The sequence below is a fragment of the Pelophylax lessonae genome (genome assembly GCF_965119305.1).
Source record: "Pelophylax lessonae genome assembly, chromosome: 3".
NCBI classification, from domain to species: domain Eukaryota; kingdom Metazoa; phylum Chordata; class Amphibia; order Anura; family Ranidae; genus Pelophylax; species Pelophylax lessonae.
Window position 1 is genome coordinate 196,996,870 of NC_138770.1, and position 12,409 is coordinate 197,009,278.

General features: G+C 46.6%; 1 protein-coding gene across 1 annotated transcript in view; it reads left to right on the forward strand.

Moving 5' to 3' along the window:
- Positions 1-12,409, forward strand: part of GIGYF2 (GRB10 interacting GYF protein 2) — a 615,584-nt gene that overhangs the window by 178,192 nt on the left and 424,983 nt on the right. The window contains exon 6 of the mRNA XM_082251280.1: positions 2,401-2,509. Coding sequence (XP_082107406.1) covers positions 2,401-2,509 — 109 coding nt within the window. The remainder of the gene's footprint in view (positions 1-2,400; positions 2,510-12,409) is intronic.

Sequence of the window (12,409 nt, forward strand, 5' to 3'; positions counted from 1 at the left end):
TAACGAAAGAGAAAATGGGATTTATGAATTACCGTAAAATCTATTTCTCTGTTCATTGACTGACACAGCACCCACCACTCTGTGGAGTTGGCTTTCTTCTGACACTTCTTGTAACAAAACTGAGTGCCTATAGCCGAGAGTGGGTGTATACCCCTTGGGACTACCCATAGGTGTAGTCAAGCGTTTTCCTGCCTAGTGTCCTACTCCTGTAGGGGGCAGTATAACCCAATTAAGAATCACGGAGCTGTGTCCGTTAATGTAAATCTGAGAAATGGATTTTACGCCAAGTCAAAAATCCCATTATTTAAAGTATTTACATATTTGCTATTAACTTTAGTGTTTATACTTGAAGTTGGATGCATCTATTTAAGAATTGATGAAGTATACCGATGCACCCTTTGCATGGTCCGGTGAATGGCACCTGTTAAGCTCTAGTTTCTTCAAGTACATCTGGGCCTTTGAATAAACGGATGCACTTAAACAACACATAGGGGTCTATAATGAGCTATTTTTAATGCTTTAACTGCAGACTATAACCCATGGTACCTAAACAAATATATGTAAAAATATCTGCTATCAGTGTAGGTAAGCTCCTGGCGAACCCAAACTGCTTTAAAAGCCCTCTGTCCATTTTGAAGTTATACAACCTTATACTACCTTTGCACAGCTATTGGAAAGTAGCTATATAGCAAGTGTCTTTGTGTCATAAGTGGTATATACGTGTAGGTTATATCTGAATCCAATAATAAAAAAATTAGTACAATCATCTTACAGTACTAAAGGTTGGTTGTCCCCACTTCTGGGATCCCGGTGCCCACCCGGGAGAGTTATATGCATGTGAGTGTTGTCCGATGATCCCAATAGAACACACACACACACACACACACTTTTAAATGTCTCTCCCCATAGATGAGTACTATGTGGTCTTCACAGCCCTGATGAAGCGATCTGTGAAGCACGTTGGCATTTGAAGACCCCCATACTCATAGTGCTCCAATATTGGTCTATTACCCACATGCCTTCCCTATGGGGATTTTATAAGATAGATGGTAAACTTTTTCACTTTATTATAAACTTTGTATGCTCCTCTTACTGGCCTGCACGGTCTGATATTGCCCCCTTTTCTTTTTTTTTTATTTATACAATACGAATGATGACCATTATGTTATAGTGATTCCTTCCAAAACTGTGTATACCAGTTTGTGTCCTCTATGAAGCATGCCCAATTTCCGTTCCCTTCTAAACTCTTAATTTCCTCCTTTTTCTCATCTGTTCAGCTCACATAACTATGTGGGTGTATAAACAGTGGTAAATGACATTCCCCTCCCTCCTTCTCCATGTCTTTCTATTTCTTAACACTATGGGGGTTGGGATATAGTATGCTGATTGATTACATTCACTAAGAAATTCACAAAATCACCTAAAAGAAACAAAGCCACTCCAGGTGATTTGAGTCTCAAGTTAATCCCCACACACTAGTCAGATGCTACCTCTGCATGCTGTGTATCATAAGGAAATTATTCTGGACAGCTGCACTTCCAAAAATCCTTGTATCATATGACAAGTGGTTGACAGATGGAGCAGGGGACAAAGAGGTAGACGCGTTTCATGCAAATGTTAGCACTTTGTCATTACCTGGTATTAAGCACTAACATTTGTACGAAACAAGTCTTCAACTTTGTTCCTTGCTCCATCTGTCAACCACTTGTCATATGAAGCTTCAATAAAAGGATTTTTGGAATTGCAGCCATCCGGAATCATTTCCTTATGATTCATGAAAATACTTAGTTTGAATGTAAATCCGTATTAAAAAAAAAAAAAAAGCCTTGGATGCAGATGCTGTCTTAACAAAATGGAAGCTGGTGTGGATTGTCTTTAGCTCTGTCTACACCATCCTATTGCACAAAAAAATACACATTTGATGTTCTTTAAAGAATTCTAGGGAGCTGTACAACAGTTGTTTGATGTTAATAATCAGATTTGAATTGCTCTAACAAAAAGGTTTTAGTCATGTGACGGGCACAGCATCAATCAAGGCTGGCCAGACAAACTCACACTATAGAGAGCATACATCAGCAGAGTAATAGAAGCCCCTCCCAAAGATCTTTCCCTGCAAATGCCAAAGAACAGGGAAAGATCATGTGACCATACAACATTGCAGGAATATGGTACCTAAAGGATTAAAAAAAAAGTCAATACTGTGGCGTTGTATAATACTGTGTGTGTGTGTAGTTATATATTATGATTTATGTGACTGAATTATGGCAATTACACTTTTGGTTAGTATCACTTTAATGAACTCCAAGAAATAGATCCCAATGGTGAGTATAAAATATGAATATTCCATTTTTTTTTTTTTTTTTTTGTAATATACTTTGTGCTCATCTCCTTGTTTTAAAGGCAGAGGAAGAGGAGAAGGTGGTTTCTACCAAAGAAGTTTTGATGAAGTTGAGAGTGGGTTTGGCCGAGGAACCCGGGAGATGCATCGGTCACAAAGTTGGGAAGAAAGGTAAGCTAACTAAGAGAGACCTGCTCCGTGCTGAAACAGTATAGCATTCTGTTTTTCACATGCTTACTTTAATATACATTAAGTTGTAACATGAGGATGAGCAAATAAGTCCCCTTTTGGGTTACACTGCCACCTACACTATGGTTAGATGAAAATACTGTAGGCCAGCCCAGGATAACTCTGCCTGCTACCAGCATGCCACAGTTTTTGCTAGTGTTCTAGGAGGATAGATTTATTTTCTTCAGCTCGGCTGTGTAAAAGATCAACCAGCAATTTTCAGTCTGGTTTTTCAAATGTTACGTCCAGACCCCTCTGAACTGGATGTTGTGCTGGTCTGGAAATGACTCGGGCACTCTGTTCTACCTGCCAAGTGTACTTTCCAGGTTCTATTATAGTAAAAACTAGCTGGGGAGCACTTTCCCAGTCCAGCGCTGCCTGGTCTCTGAACCTTTCTTTGTGAGTGTGCTAATTGAGCACCGATAGCTACCTCAGGTACATCAGTACAGGTCTCTGAGCGCATGTGGCCAACTGATCAACAATCTTTCTACCACTAGACATCACTACTGGAGATTCATCTATTCTGAGTTAAGTCACCAGTAACCTGCAGTATTATGCAAAAGTTTTAGGCACGTGTGAAGACATGCTGTAAAGTAAGAATGCTTTAAAAAATATACATGGTAATTAAAAAAAAAAAAAAATGCAAATTAAGCAAACTGATTCAAATTATATTTGGTGTGATTACCCTTTGGCTTCAAACCTATATGAATACCTATAGTAATGATTAAGCACACACAGTGTGTGACACATGTCTACCTTGTCACGATTGTCATATTTGGATGTCCAGTCAATAAATCTGGATTTTGACTCAACCTGGAGTGCTGCCAATTCCTTTTCCTCTATATGAATGCTTACACACTTGCACAAAGTCAGGGTTTTTTTTAGGACTAGAGTCAGTTGTAAGATTAACTAATTATCTCAAGCAAGTGCTAATGATCATCAATTTTACATATAGGTCAAAACAGTAATTAACCACTTAAGCCCCAGAAGATTTTACCCCCTTCCTGACCAGGCCCTATTTTGCGATTCGGCACTGCTTGACTTTAACGGACAATTGCGCGGTCGTGCGACGCTGTACCCAAATGAAATTGACGTCCTTTTTTTCCCACAAACAGAGCTTTCTTTTGGTGGTATTTGGGAAGAGGTTAACTTTATTGGAGAGGGAGAGGTTAAGTGTGTCCCTAGTAGCATTTTTCTTACTGTGATTGGATGTGGCTTTGTGTGTAACAGCACAGATCAACGGTCCTACATAGCAGGACCGAGTGATCAGTGCTATTACACAGGGGAGAGTGACAGGCGGCTTTGTTTACATCAGCCGCCTGCCTTTCTCCCTCTCCACCCGACGATCGCGAGTGACCGGCGGACATCAGGTCCGCCGGTCACACGTGCCGGCTTCTTCGGGTACCAGCGGGGGCGGGAGCGCGCCTCCGGCGGCACGCGCTCACCCCCTATTCGCTCCCAGGCTAGTGACGTACCGGTACGTCACTTTGCCTGGGAGGGGCTGACCGTCGCCGTATATAGTCGGGTGGCGGTCGGCAAGTGGTTAACTTAAACAGCTGTGTAGGAGGCTTAAAACTGGGTAAGGAAAAGCCAAACTGCTACCAAGGTTAGGTTTTGGAAGACCGTTTTATGTTATAGGTCATACTCAATGGCTAGACTGAACACAGCAACAAGATGCAAGGTAGACAGGGGTTTCAAGATGTGCTCTTCAATCGCAAAGAAACCGGCAACGTTGAGGACTGTTAACACAGTTGTTGGCCAAGGAATCTTTATGCAGCAGATAAGATCCATCATGTTTCCCTTTGATCCTCAAAAGATGTCCAGTAGTGCTAACAGCACAGGGACCCGGGTACAACTATTTACTATCCAGGGAAGTCTGGCCAGAGATGGTCTTCATGGAAGAATTGCAGAAAATAAGCCGTACCTCAGATGTGAAAACAAGGCAAAGCGACTCAACTATGCATGAAAACAAGAACTGGGGTGCAGAAAAATGGCAGCAGGTATTTTGAACTGATGAGTCAAAATGTTTTGGCTTCAACAGGAGGCAGTTTGTTTGCCAAAGGTCTGGAGTGCGGTAAAATATTAGGTGTCTGCAGGCAACAGTGACACACAGTGGTTTGTTGCACGTTTGGGGGGCTGCATTTATGCAAATTAAGTTTGAGATTTGGTCAGCAGCAATCGTGTCCCCAGTGCTGAAAAATACCGGAAGATACTTATCCATCTTGACATACCATCACGGAGGCGTGTGGTTGGCCCCAAATTCTGCCGCAGGACAACAACCCCAAGCATAAAACCAATGTCATTAAGAACAATATTCAGCGTAAAGAACAAGGAGTCCTGGAAGTGATTATTTTGCCCCCACAGAGCCAGAGCCCTGATCTCACCATCAAGTCTGCATGCACAGAATATCTGTGGTTAGTTCAAGATGTTTGGGATACTGCCTGCCAAATTCCTTCAATAACTGTGTGCAAGTGTACCTAGAAGAATTGATACATTTTGTTAATTGAAACAATCTATTAATACTTTTATTTCTGAAAGCATTCTTTACACCTTTTGCACACTTACCTAAAACTTGTGCACAGCAGTGTACATAAACCATTGGGAAGGATGCAGAGGCCTAACTTTGGCAAAGAAGGTAGATTGGATGCTGTTGAGGGCAAAACTTCACATTCTAGCCTTGTGTGCCATGTACATTACAGGAGTAGACCGTTAACGGACAGACGTCATCAGCCAGCAACATCTGGACCCGAGGGAATGGTCTCTACACCAGGATGTGTTCCAGAAGCTTTGTTAACCGGTGCATCACAGATACGGTGCATCACAGATACTGGCTTTAACAGTGTGGCTTTTGGAGCCTAAGTTCAGAGAGGCAGGGGCATCTCTATCAATGTTTCTTGTATTGGTAGTTTCTAGCTTTCACCTGAACCAGGACATTGGTTTTCTGTCTCCCTGTCCAGCTTAAGCTTACCAGAAGGAAATTTCCCTCTGTTTGGATGTAACGGAGTTTCTCTGCTTCTTTCAGAAAGACTGATGATCCTTTTTTTATCACGGATTGTTCATGTAAGGGTGCCACAGCTTTTTGTTTTACCCTCTATAAGTAGCTCAGACAGTATAATCCAAGCTTATGGACTCAAGGATTGGGTTCCACTTTTTTTCCTGTCCAGGCGTACTCTATTTGATCTTTTCAGTTCAATTTCTCTTGGGCCTTCAGACATCAAGCAACTTTTCTCTTACGTCCTCTGACATACGCAGCTCTCAATGTTTGTTCACGAATAGGTAATGCACCATCTACAGGAGTAGACTAGGCAGTAAAAGCTTTTCACTTGACACACCTATAGGGGATGTCCCTCATGACATTACCCCAAACACACTGTGCTCCCTAATCAGTTTCTTGCTGCCTAGTTTAGAAGTAGGACCTAGATTCCCTGCTGGGACTCCAGTCTCAGTTTTTATTTTCTTTTGAGAAATGTTTGTTTTTCTTTACTCACTATTGATAGCTAGTGTCAGGGGGATCCACCTGGTGAACTACAAGCGACAGCTGGGCTGAGGTTTCACACTGGATAATCTAGATCCTTACGGTCTCCCTGCCTGGCCAATGAGCGTGAGCAGATTGTGGTCCGCCCAGGCCTCGCCACGACAGAGCCCAGACGGATGGGGGTGAGCCTACGAGCAAATATTTCGCCAGGACTTATCAACCTGGAACGCCCTGAGTTGTAGAGTACCCCTTTCTGCCTGGCGGCACCCCCACTCAGGGTGAGAGGCAAGCTGCTTCGGAGCGGAGCCCCCCGGTCCATGGTATGGTGAGTAATGCTACGTCCCCTGTGTCCCTGTGACAGTCCTCTGAGGGGAAAATGGGGCCTGCTCCTGGGGATAACAGAGCTCTGTACCTTTGAAAGATCCCCCAGGCCTATTAGGACGGTCCTGCCTTCCCCGCTGTCGCTAGGGGTGCTCTAGGGCGGCTGATGCCTACGGGGAAGGGGGGGGTTGAGGTTGTTACCTTGTCCTGGGGGTCCCCTTAGGTGGATTCCGCGGTGGCTGCATTCCTGGGTTCCTGACAGCTTGGCGCCGTTTTCGGCCACCATTTTAATTGTGGGCATCAGGCTGCATCTGTGTAAGGGCAGCAGCCATTTTCCCTGACTTACCTAGTGCTTGGCGCCGTTTTCAGGCACCATCTTAAGTGTGGGCATAGGCCGCGCTGTATGGGCAGCAGCCATTTTCCCTATGCTTCCTATCCTTTTCTATTGGCACCATTTTGTTGTAGCTACAGTCTACACAGTTGGGCTCGGCCTCTAGGAATGTTTGGTCACTTCCTCTCAGGAGTTCACACACGCTGAAGACTAACTGCAGAGCGGCTATTTCTCAGGGTTTGCAGGCACAGTAAGGGGTTTTTAGTACTTGGGGCATTCCTAAGACACACTTGGCTTCTGTCAGGGCATTTATTAACCTTGAAGGGGTACTCCAACTGTAGCGTGGTATAGCGGTGCTGACCACGAACGCCATTTAAAGGGCCAGTGTACTCATTTTTTTCCTTTACTGCCATATGGAGTCCCAAGGTGAACATTTCCCCTCTGACTTTATTTGTGCTTCCGGACCTTCCGGATCACCTTCTCTGGTGTCTGTCTGCAGCCTTAGAAACTCTGGCCTCCAAGGTGGATCTTGTGATGAAACAAGTTACTACCTAAAAACGGTCGATGCCCTCTCAGTCCTCTGATTCAGAGCCTGATGTGGTTGCCACGGACAATGCCCTCCCTGAGGGATCCTTGTCCTCAGTCAGACAGTGAGGAGGATGAGTCCTCAGGGGTGGGGGGATGTCTGCGTTACTTTCGGGAACCCTGGATGTCTTGGATTCAAGACAAATGGGGTCACAAACTGATTCGTACAGGGTACAAGATCGAATTTCAGTCTCGCCCAGCAGACCGGTCCTTTCCATCAAATCGGCGTTTGTCTCCGGAACATTTGACAGATCTCAGGGAGGCAGTGCAGGATCTCCTTGCACAAGGCGTAATCTTCTTGGTTCCTCGGCAGGACAGGTTTCAAAGTTTTTACTCAAACCAGTTCACGGAGCCTAGGAAGGAGGGCAAGGTGTGTGCAATTCTGGACTTAAGTCGCTGAACCACTTTGTGCAGAAGTTTTGAATGGAATCTATTCGGTCGGTGGTGGCGTCCTTACAAGGGGACTTTCTGACCTCCAACGATTTAAAAGATGCGTATCTGCACATGCCTGTTTACGAGAATCACCAGCGGTATCTCCGTTTGTCATCAGTTTATCAGTTTGTGGCATTACCCTTTGGTCTAGCCTCTGCTCCCAGAGTCTTCACCAAGGTTTTGTCCCCGGTGCTGGCTTTGAGCCGCAAAAAAAGGGGATTGCGGCCCTCGGCTATCTGGACGATCTCCTGTTTAGGGTGAGCTCTTGTGCCACCCTGTCGGGCGACCCTGACATTCACAGTTCAGACACTTTGGGAGTTTGAGCGGACCAACTACCAGAAATCTACGCTCACTCAGTCAGTACGTCTGAGTTATCTGGGCATGGTATTGGAATCCTCTCAAGCGAGAGTCTTTCTTCCAGAGGAAAAACTACAGAATTTACAGGGAGAGATCAGGATCCTGATGGGCAACGATCTCTCTTTCCGCAGTCCACATTCCAGGGGTGGATAACTTGTGGGCGGATTACCTGAGACGTCAGGCTCTGGATCAGGGGGAATGGTCCCTGCATCCGGAGGTTTTTCGCCTCCTGTGTGCCCGATGGGGAATTCCAGAGATGGATCTGTTTGCATCTCATCTAAACAGGTAGAGCAGTTTGTGGCTAGGGCTCGAGATCCTCTGGCCGACGTACTGGTGGTGCCTTGGAGCTGCTATTGGCTGCTTTATGCCTTTCCTCCGATACAACTGTTATCCAGGTTCCTTCGCAGGTTGGCGGTAGAGAAGGTGCAGGTAATTCTGGTGGCTCCAGACTGGCCTCACAGGTCTCACAGGTCTTGGTACGCAGACCTGGTAAAGTTGGCCGTCAAGCCTCACTGGTGGCTGTCTCTGAGGGATGATCTGCTGTCTCAAGGACCGACCTTCCATCCTGCTTTACGGTCACTGGCTTTACCTGCTTGGCTGTTGAAGACCAGGTGTTGAGAAACAAGGGCCTCTCTGAATCTGTAATTCCTACCTTCTTGAGGGCTAGGAAGGCGACTTCCAGGAAGATATATCATCGTACTTGGAAGATGTGCATTGCCTGGTGTGAGTGGCATCCTTTGCTCTTTTTCTGTGGCAGGGGTCTTGACCTTCTTGCAAAAAGGTGTGGAGCAACGTTTGGCTTTGGGCACGATTAAAGGTCAGGTGTCGGCCTTGGCCATTTACTTCGAACATCCCTTTATTCAAGGGGTGCGTCATCTGGCTCCTTCGAGGAGGTCCCCTTTACCTCCACGATCTGAATTTGGTTTTTTACGTTCTTCAACGGCCTCCCTTTAAGAATATCAGAGAGATTTCTCTGCCTTTGCGGTCTCAGAAGGCTGCCTTCTTGGTGGCTATCACCTCTGCTCGCAGGGTGTCTAAGTTGGCGGCTCTGTCTTGCCGCTCGCAATATCTGGTAGTTCATAGGGATAAGGTTGTTCTGCGACCTAACCAATCCTTTCTTCTTCCTTTTCTTCCTAAGGTGGTGTCGGCTTTCCACCTTAATGAAGATATTGTTTTGCCTTCGATCTGTGCCAAGCCCAAGCATCCCAAGAAATTTGCCTTGCATTCGCTGGATGTGGCTCGGGCGCTCAGGGTTTACCTGTTGCCCACGAAATCCCTTCGGACATTTAATTCACTATTTGTCCTTCCTGAGGGACCTCATAAGGGTTTGGCTGTGTCTGCTGCAACCATATCAAAATGGGTCAGACAGGCTATTGTTCAGGCCTATTCAATAAAGGGTCAGGTTCCTCCTTTCCCTGTGAGGGCGAATTCTACGAGAGCGCTGAGTGCCTCTTGGTCTTTTTGCCATCTGGCTTCTGTGGCTTAGGGTGTAAGGTCGTCTGTGCACACCTTTACAAAATTCTACAAGATTGATCTAATGGCACCCTTGAATGCTTCTTTGGCCGTAAGGTTTTGCAGGCTGCTGTTTGCCGAAGAGACTTGATTTTTCTCTTCAGGGGTTAATTTTCATTTTGGGGTAAGCTCATGTTGGTTTGGTTGAGCTTCTGTTGCCCTGTTGGCTACGTTCTTAGAATTGGAAATGCGTTAACTGTTTTTGGTTGCGCTCTTCCCACCCCTCATGCCTACACTGCTTTGGGACGTCCCATTCGTGAAGAAACCTTGAGAGCTGCGTCTGTCAGGGGATGTAAGAAAATTGGATTTTTGTAAGAACTTACCATAAAACCTTTTTCTGAGTCCTATGACAGACGCAGCTCCCGCCCCTCTTTTTTTTTTTTTTTTTTAGGGTTGGTTGTGTTTTCTTTCACTGCTTGCTAGGAAACCTGATTTAGTGAGCACAGTGTGTCTGGGGTAATGTCATGAGGGACAGCCCCTTTAGGCGTGTTAAGTGAAAAGCTTTCACTGCCTAGTCTACTCCTGTAGATGGCGCATTACCCATTCGTGAAGAAACCTTGAGAGCTGCATCTGTCGGAGGACTCAGAGAAAAGGATTTTACGGTAAGTTCTTACAAAAATCCAATGTTCTCTTACAACCTCCGACAGTCGCCGCCCACTCATACAGTCTTCACCAATGGGGTATTGACTTCATCTCCACAGGAGTAACTAGGCATAAGACTTGTTAAAAAAACAAAGCATTTACATAGACACACCCATGGGGGCTGACCCACTGGTCCAATACCCCCCTGCAATCAGCCATCCCAACTCAGTTTGTTTTCTGCCCTGTTAAGGAGTAAGATAGGCTTCCCTATGCTGGGGCTTCAGTCTCAGCCTTCTTCTTTTTTATGATTTTATTTACTGCAAATGTGTTTTTTTCTTTGCACTACTAGCTGTTTATTTTGTCAGCGTTAGTCGGATCTTCGGATGAAGATGGCGTTTGCGTAGCTGGGAGTTGGACTGGTCATCCTGGTTTTCCAGGACAGAGGGCCTGATGGAATCCCAGCCCGACATTGAGCATTTAGCAGGCTATGTGTTCGCCCTGGCCTCGCAAATGACCCATCCCTGTCCTCAGGGATGCAGCCTGCGAGGTGGCTACCTCGCCTGGACGTCTCATCCACGGTTCTCCGTGCACTGTTGGCGTCCTGCGTTTTTTGGCTGACTGCACCCCTGCCATCTGAGGGTGGACGGTTTCCAGTCGATGAGAGGCACCCCACGCCATCGGGTACAGGTAAGTACATTCTGTGTGGGGCCTCTGTCTGGGGCTGGCAGTCCTGTGTGTCTGTGTTATCCCCTCATGTCTGTGCGTTTTTAAGCTCCCTGATCCTGCTCCCTGCGGGGGTTTAATCTCACAGCCTGTGCGCTGTGTGGGTTTGTGGGGGTCCCTCTTCTGTGTCACTTTTGGGTGCTTTTTGGAGGTACAGACACGTGTGGCGACCACTGCGGGGTTAAAAACCGCCGATCCGCCATTTTAGGTGTGGGCAGCATGTCTGGCTTCATTATGGGCGCTTATACAGCATTGTTTGTGGTGTTTTTTGGCGCCTTGCGGCGCCATCTTGTATGTGGCAATACGTTTGTTCCGAGCACATGTCGGCGGCCATTTTACCGAAGCCTCCCATTACTTTCTATTGGCAACCATTTTTCCCTAGCCTGCAGCCCCAGTTCAGCCTCCTGTGGTGACATCACTTCCTTGTATTACTCTGGAGAGTTCGGCTGCGGTGGTAACACTTGTGGGGGTCTGTCTGCTGTCTTTCTACTTGTGCAATCCTTCTGGCTATCGGTTATCCTGATTGAGGGTCTGTGTGTTCACAGTCTTTGTAGCGGTGTGCTGCGGGGGTCCGCGGCGCGCTTAAAGGGCCAGTACCTTACTTTTTATTTTTTTAATAAGAGGATTTTGTTTTTAACATGGTTTCTCAGGACAGCAAATTTCCCACTGCCCTGGTGGGGGATTCAGGTTCCTCTGAATCCTCTACTCTGTCTACTTTGTCTGCTGCATTGGTGACTTTGGTGTCCAAAGTGGAGATTCCGATGACTGAACGTGCTGCTAGGAAAAGGCCTCGTTTGTCCTTGTCTTCTGATTCTGAATCTGATATGGTTGCCATAGGTGCCGTACCCCTTGAGGGGTCTCGCTCTTCTCAGTCTGAGGGGGAGGCAGAGGTTGCAGGGGTGGAAGATCCCCCCCCCCCCCCCCGGGACAGTCGAGGACAGCTATGGATGCGCTGATTCTTGCCATAAAAGAAACGCTACATTTAGAGGATGAGCCCAATCCTCCGGGCATTGTGTCCCCTTTTGGCACACATAGGACCCGCAAAGCGGCGCAGGTGTTCCCTTGCCCCGCTGAGTTTCACGCTACTGTGAATGATCAATGGCGTCATTTAAAACGCACCTTTGTGGTGCCAAAAAGGTTTCAACTCCTTTATCCCTTTGCGTCTCCTACGGATTCGCGCTGGTGTGTGGCCCCTCAGGTGGATCACACTGTGGCCAGATTGAACAAGGCCACTCTAGTACCCACCGAAGATTCTCCGGTGTTTAGGGATCCTATGGATAGGAGAATGGAAAGCCCTTTACCCGCCATGCCTACATGGTGGCGGGTTCCCTGCTAAAGCCCTTTTTCGCCTCTGTCATGGCGGCTCAGGCTGTGGCGGACTGGACCAAGGTATTAGGACGCACCCTCGTGGCTGATTCCGCTCCTCCTCCTACCGTGGCGATGGTGGACCAGATCCATCAAGGAGTCATGTATTTGTGTGATGTGGCCTTGAATGAGGCCCCATTAGCTGCGCGCCTGTCCAGTG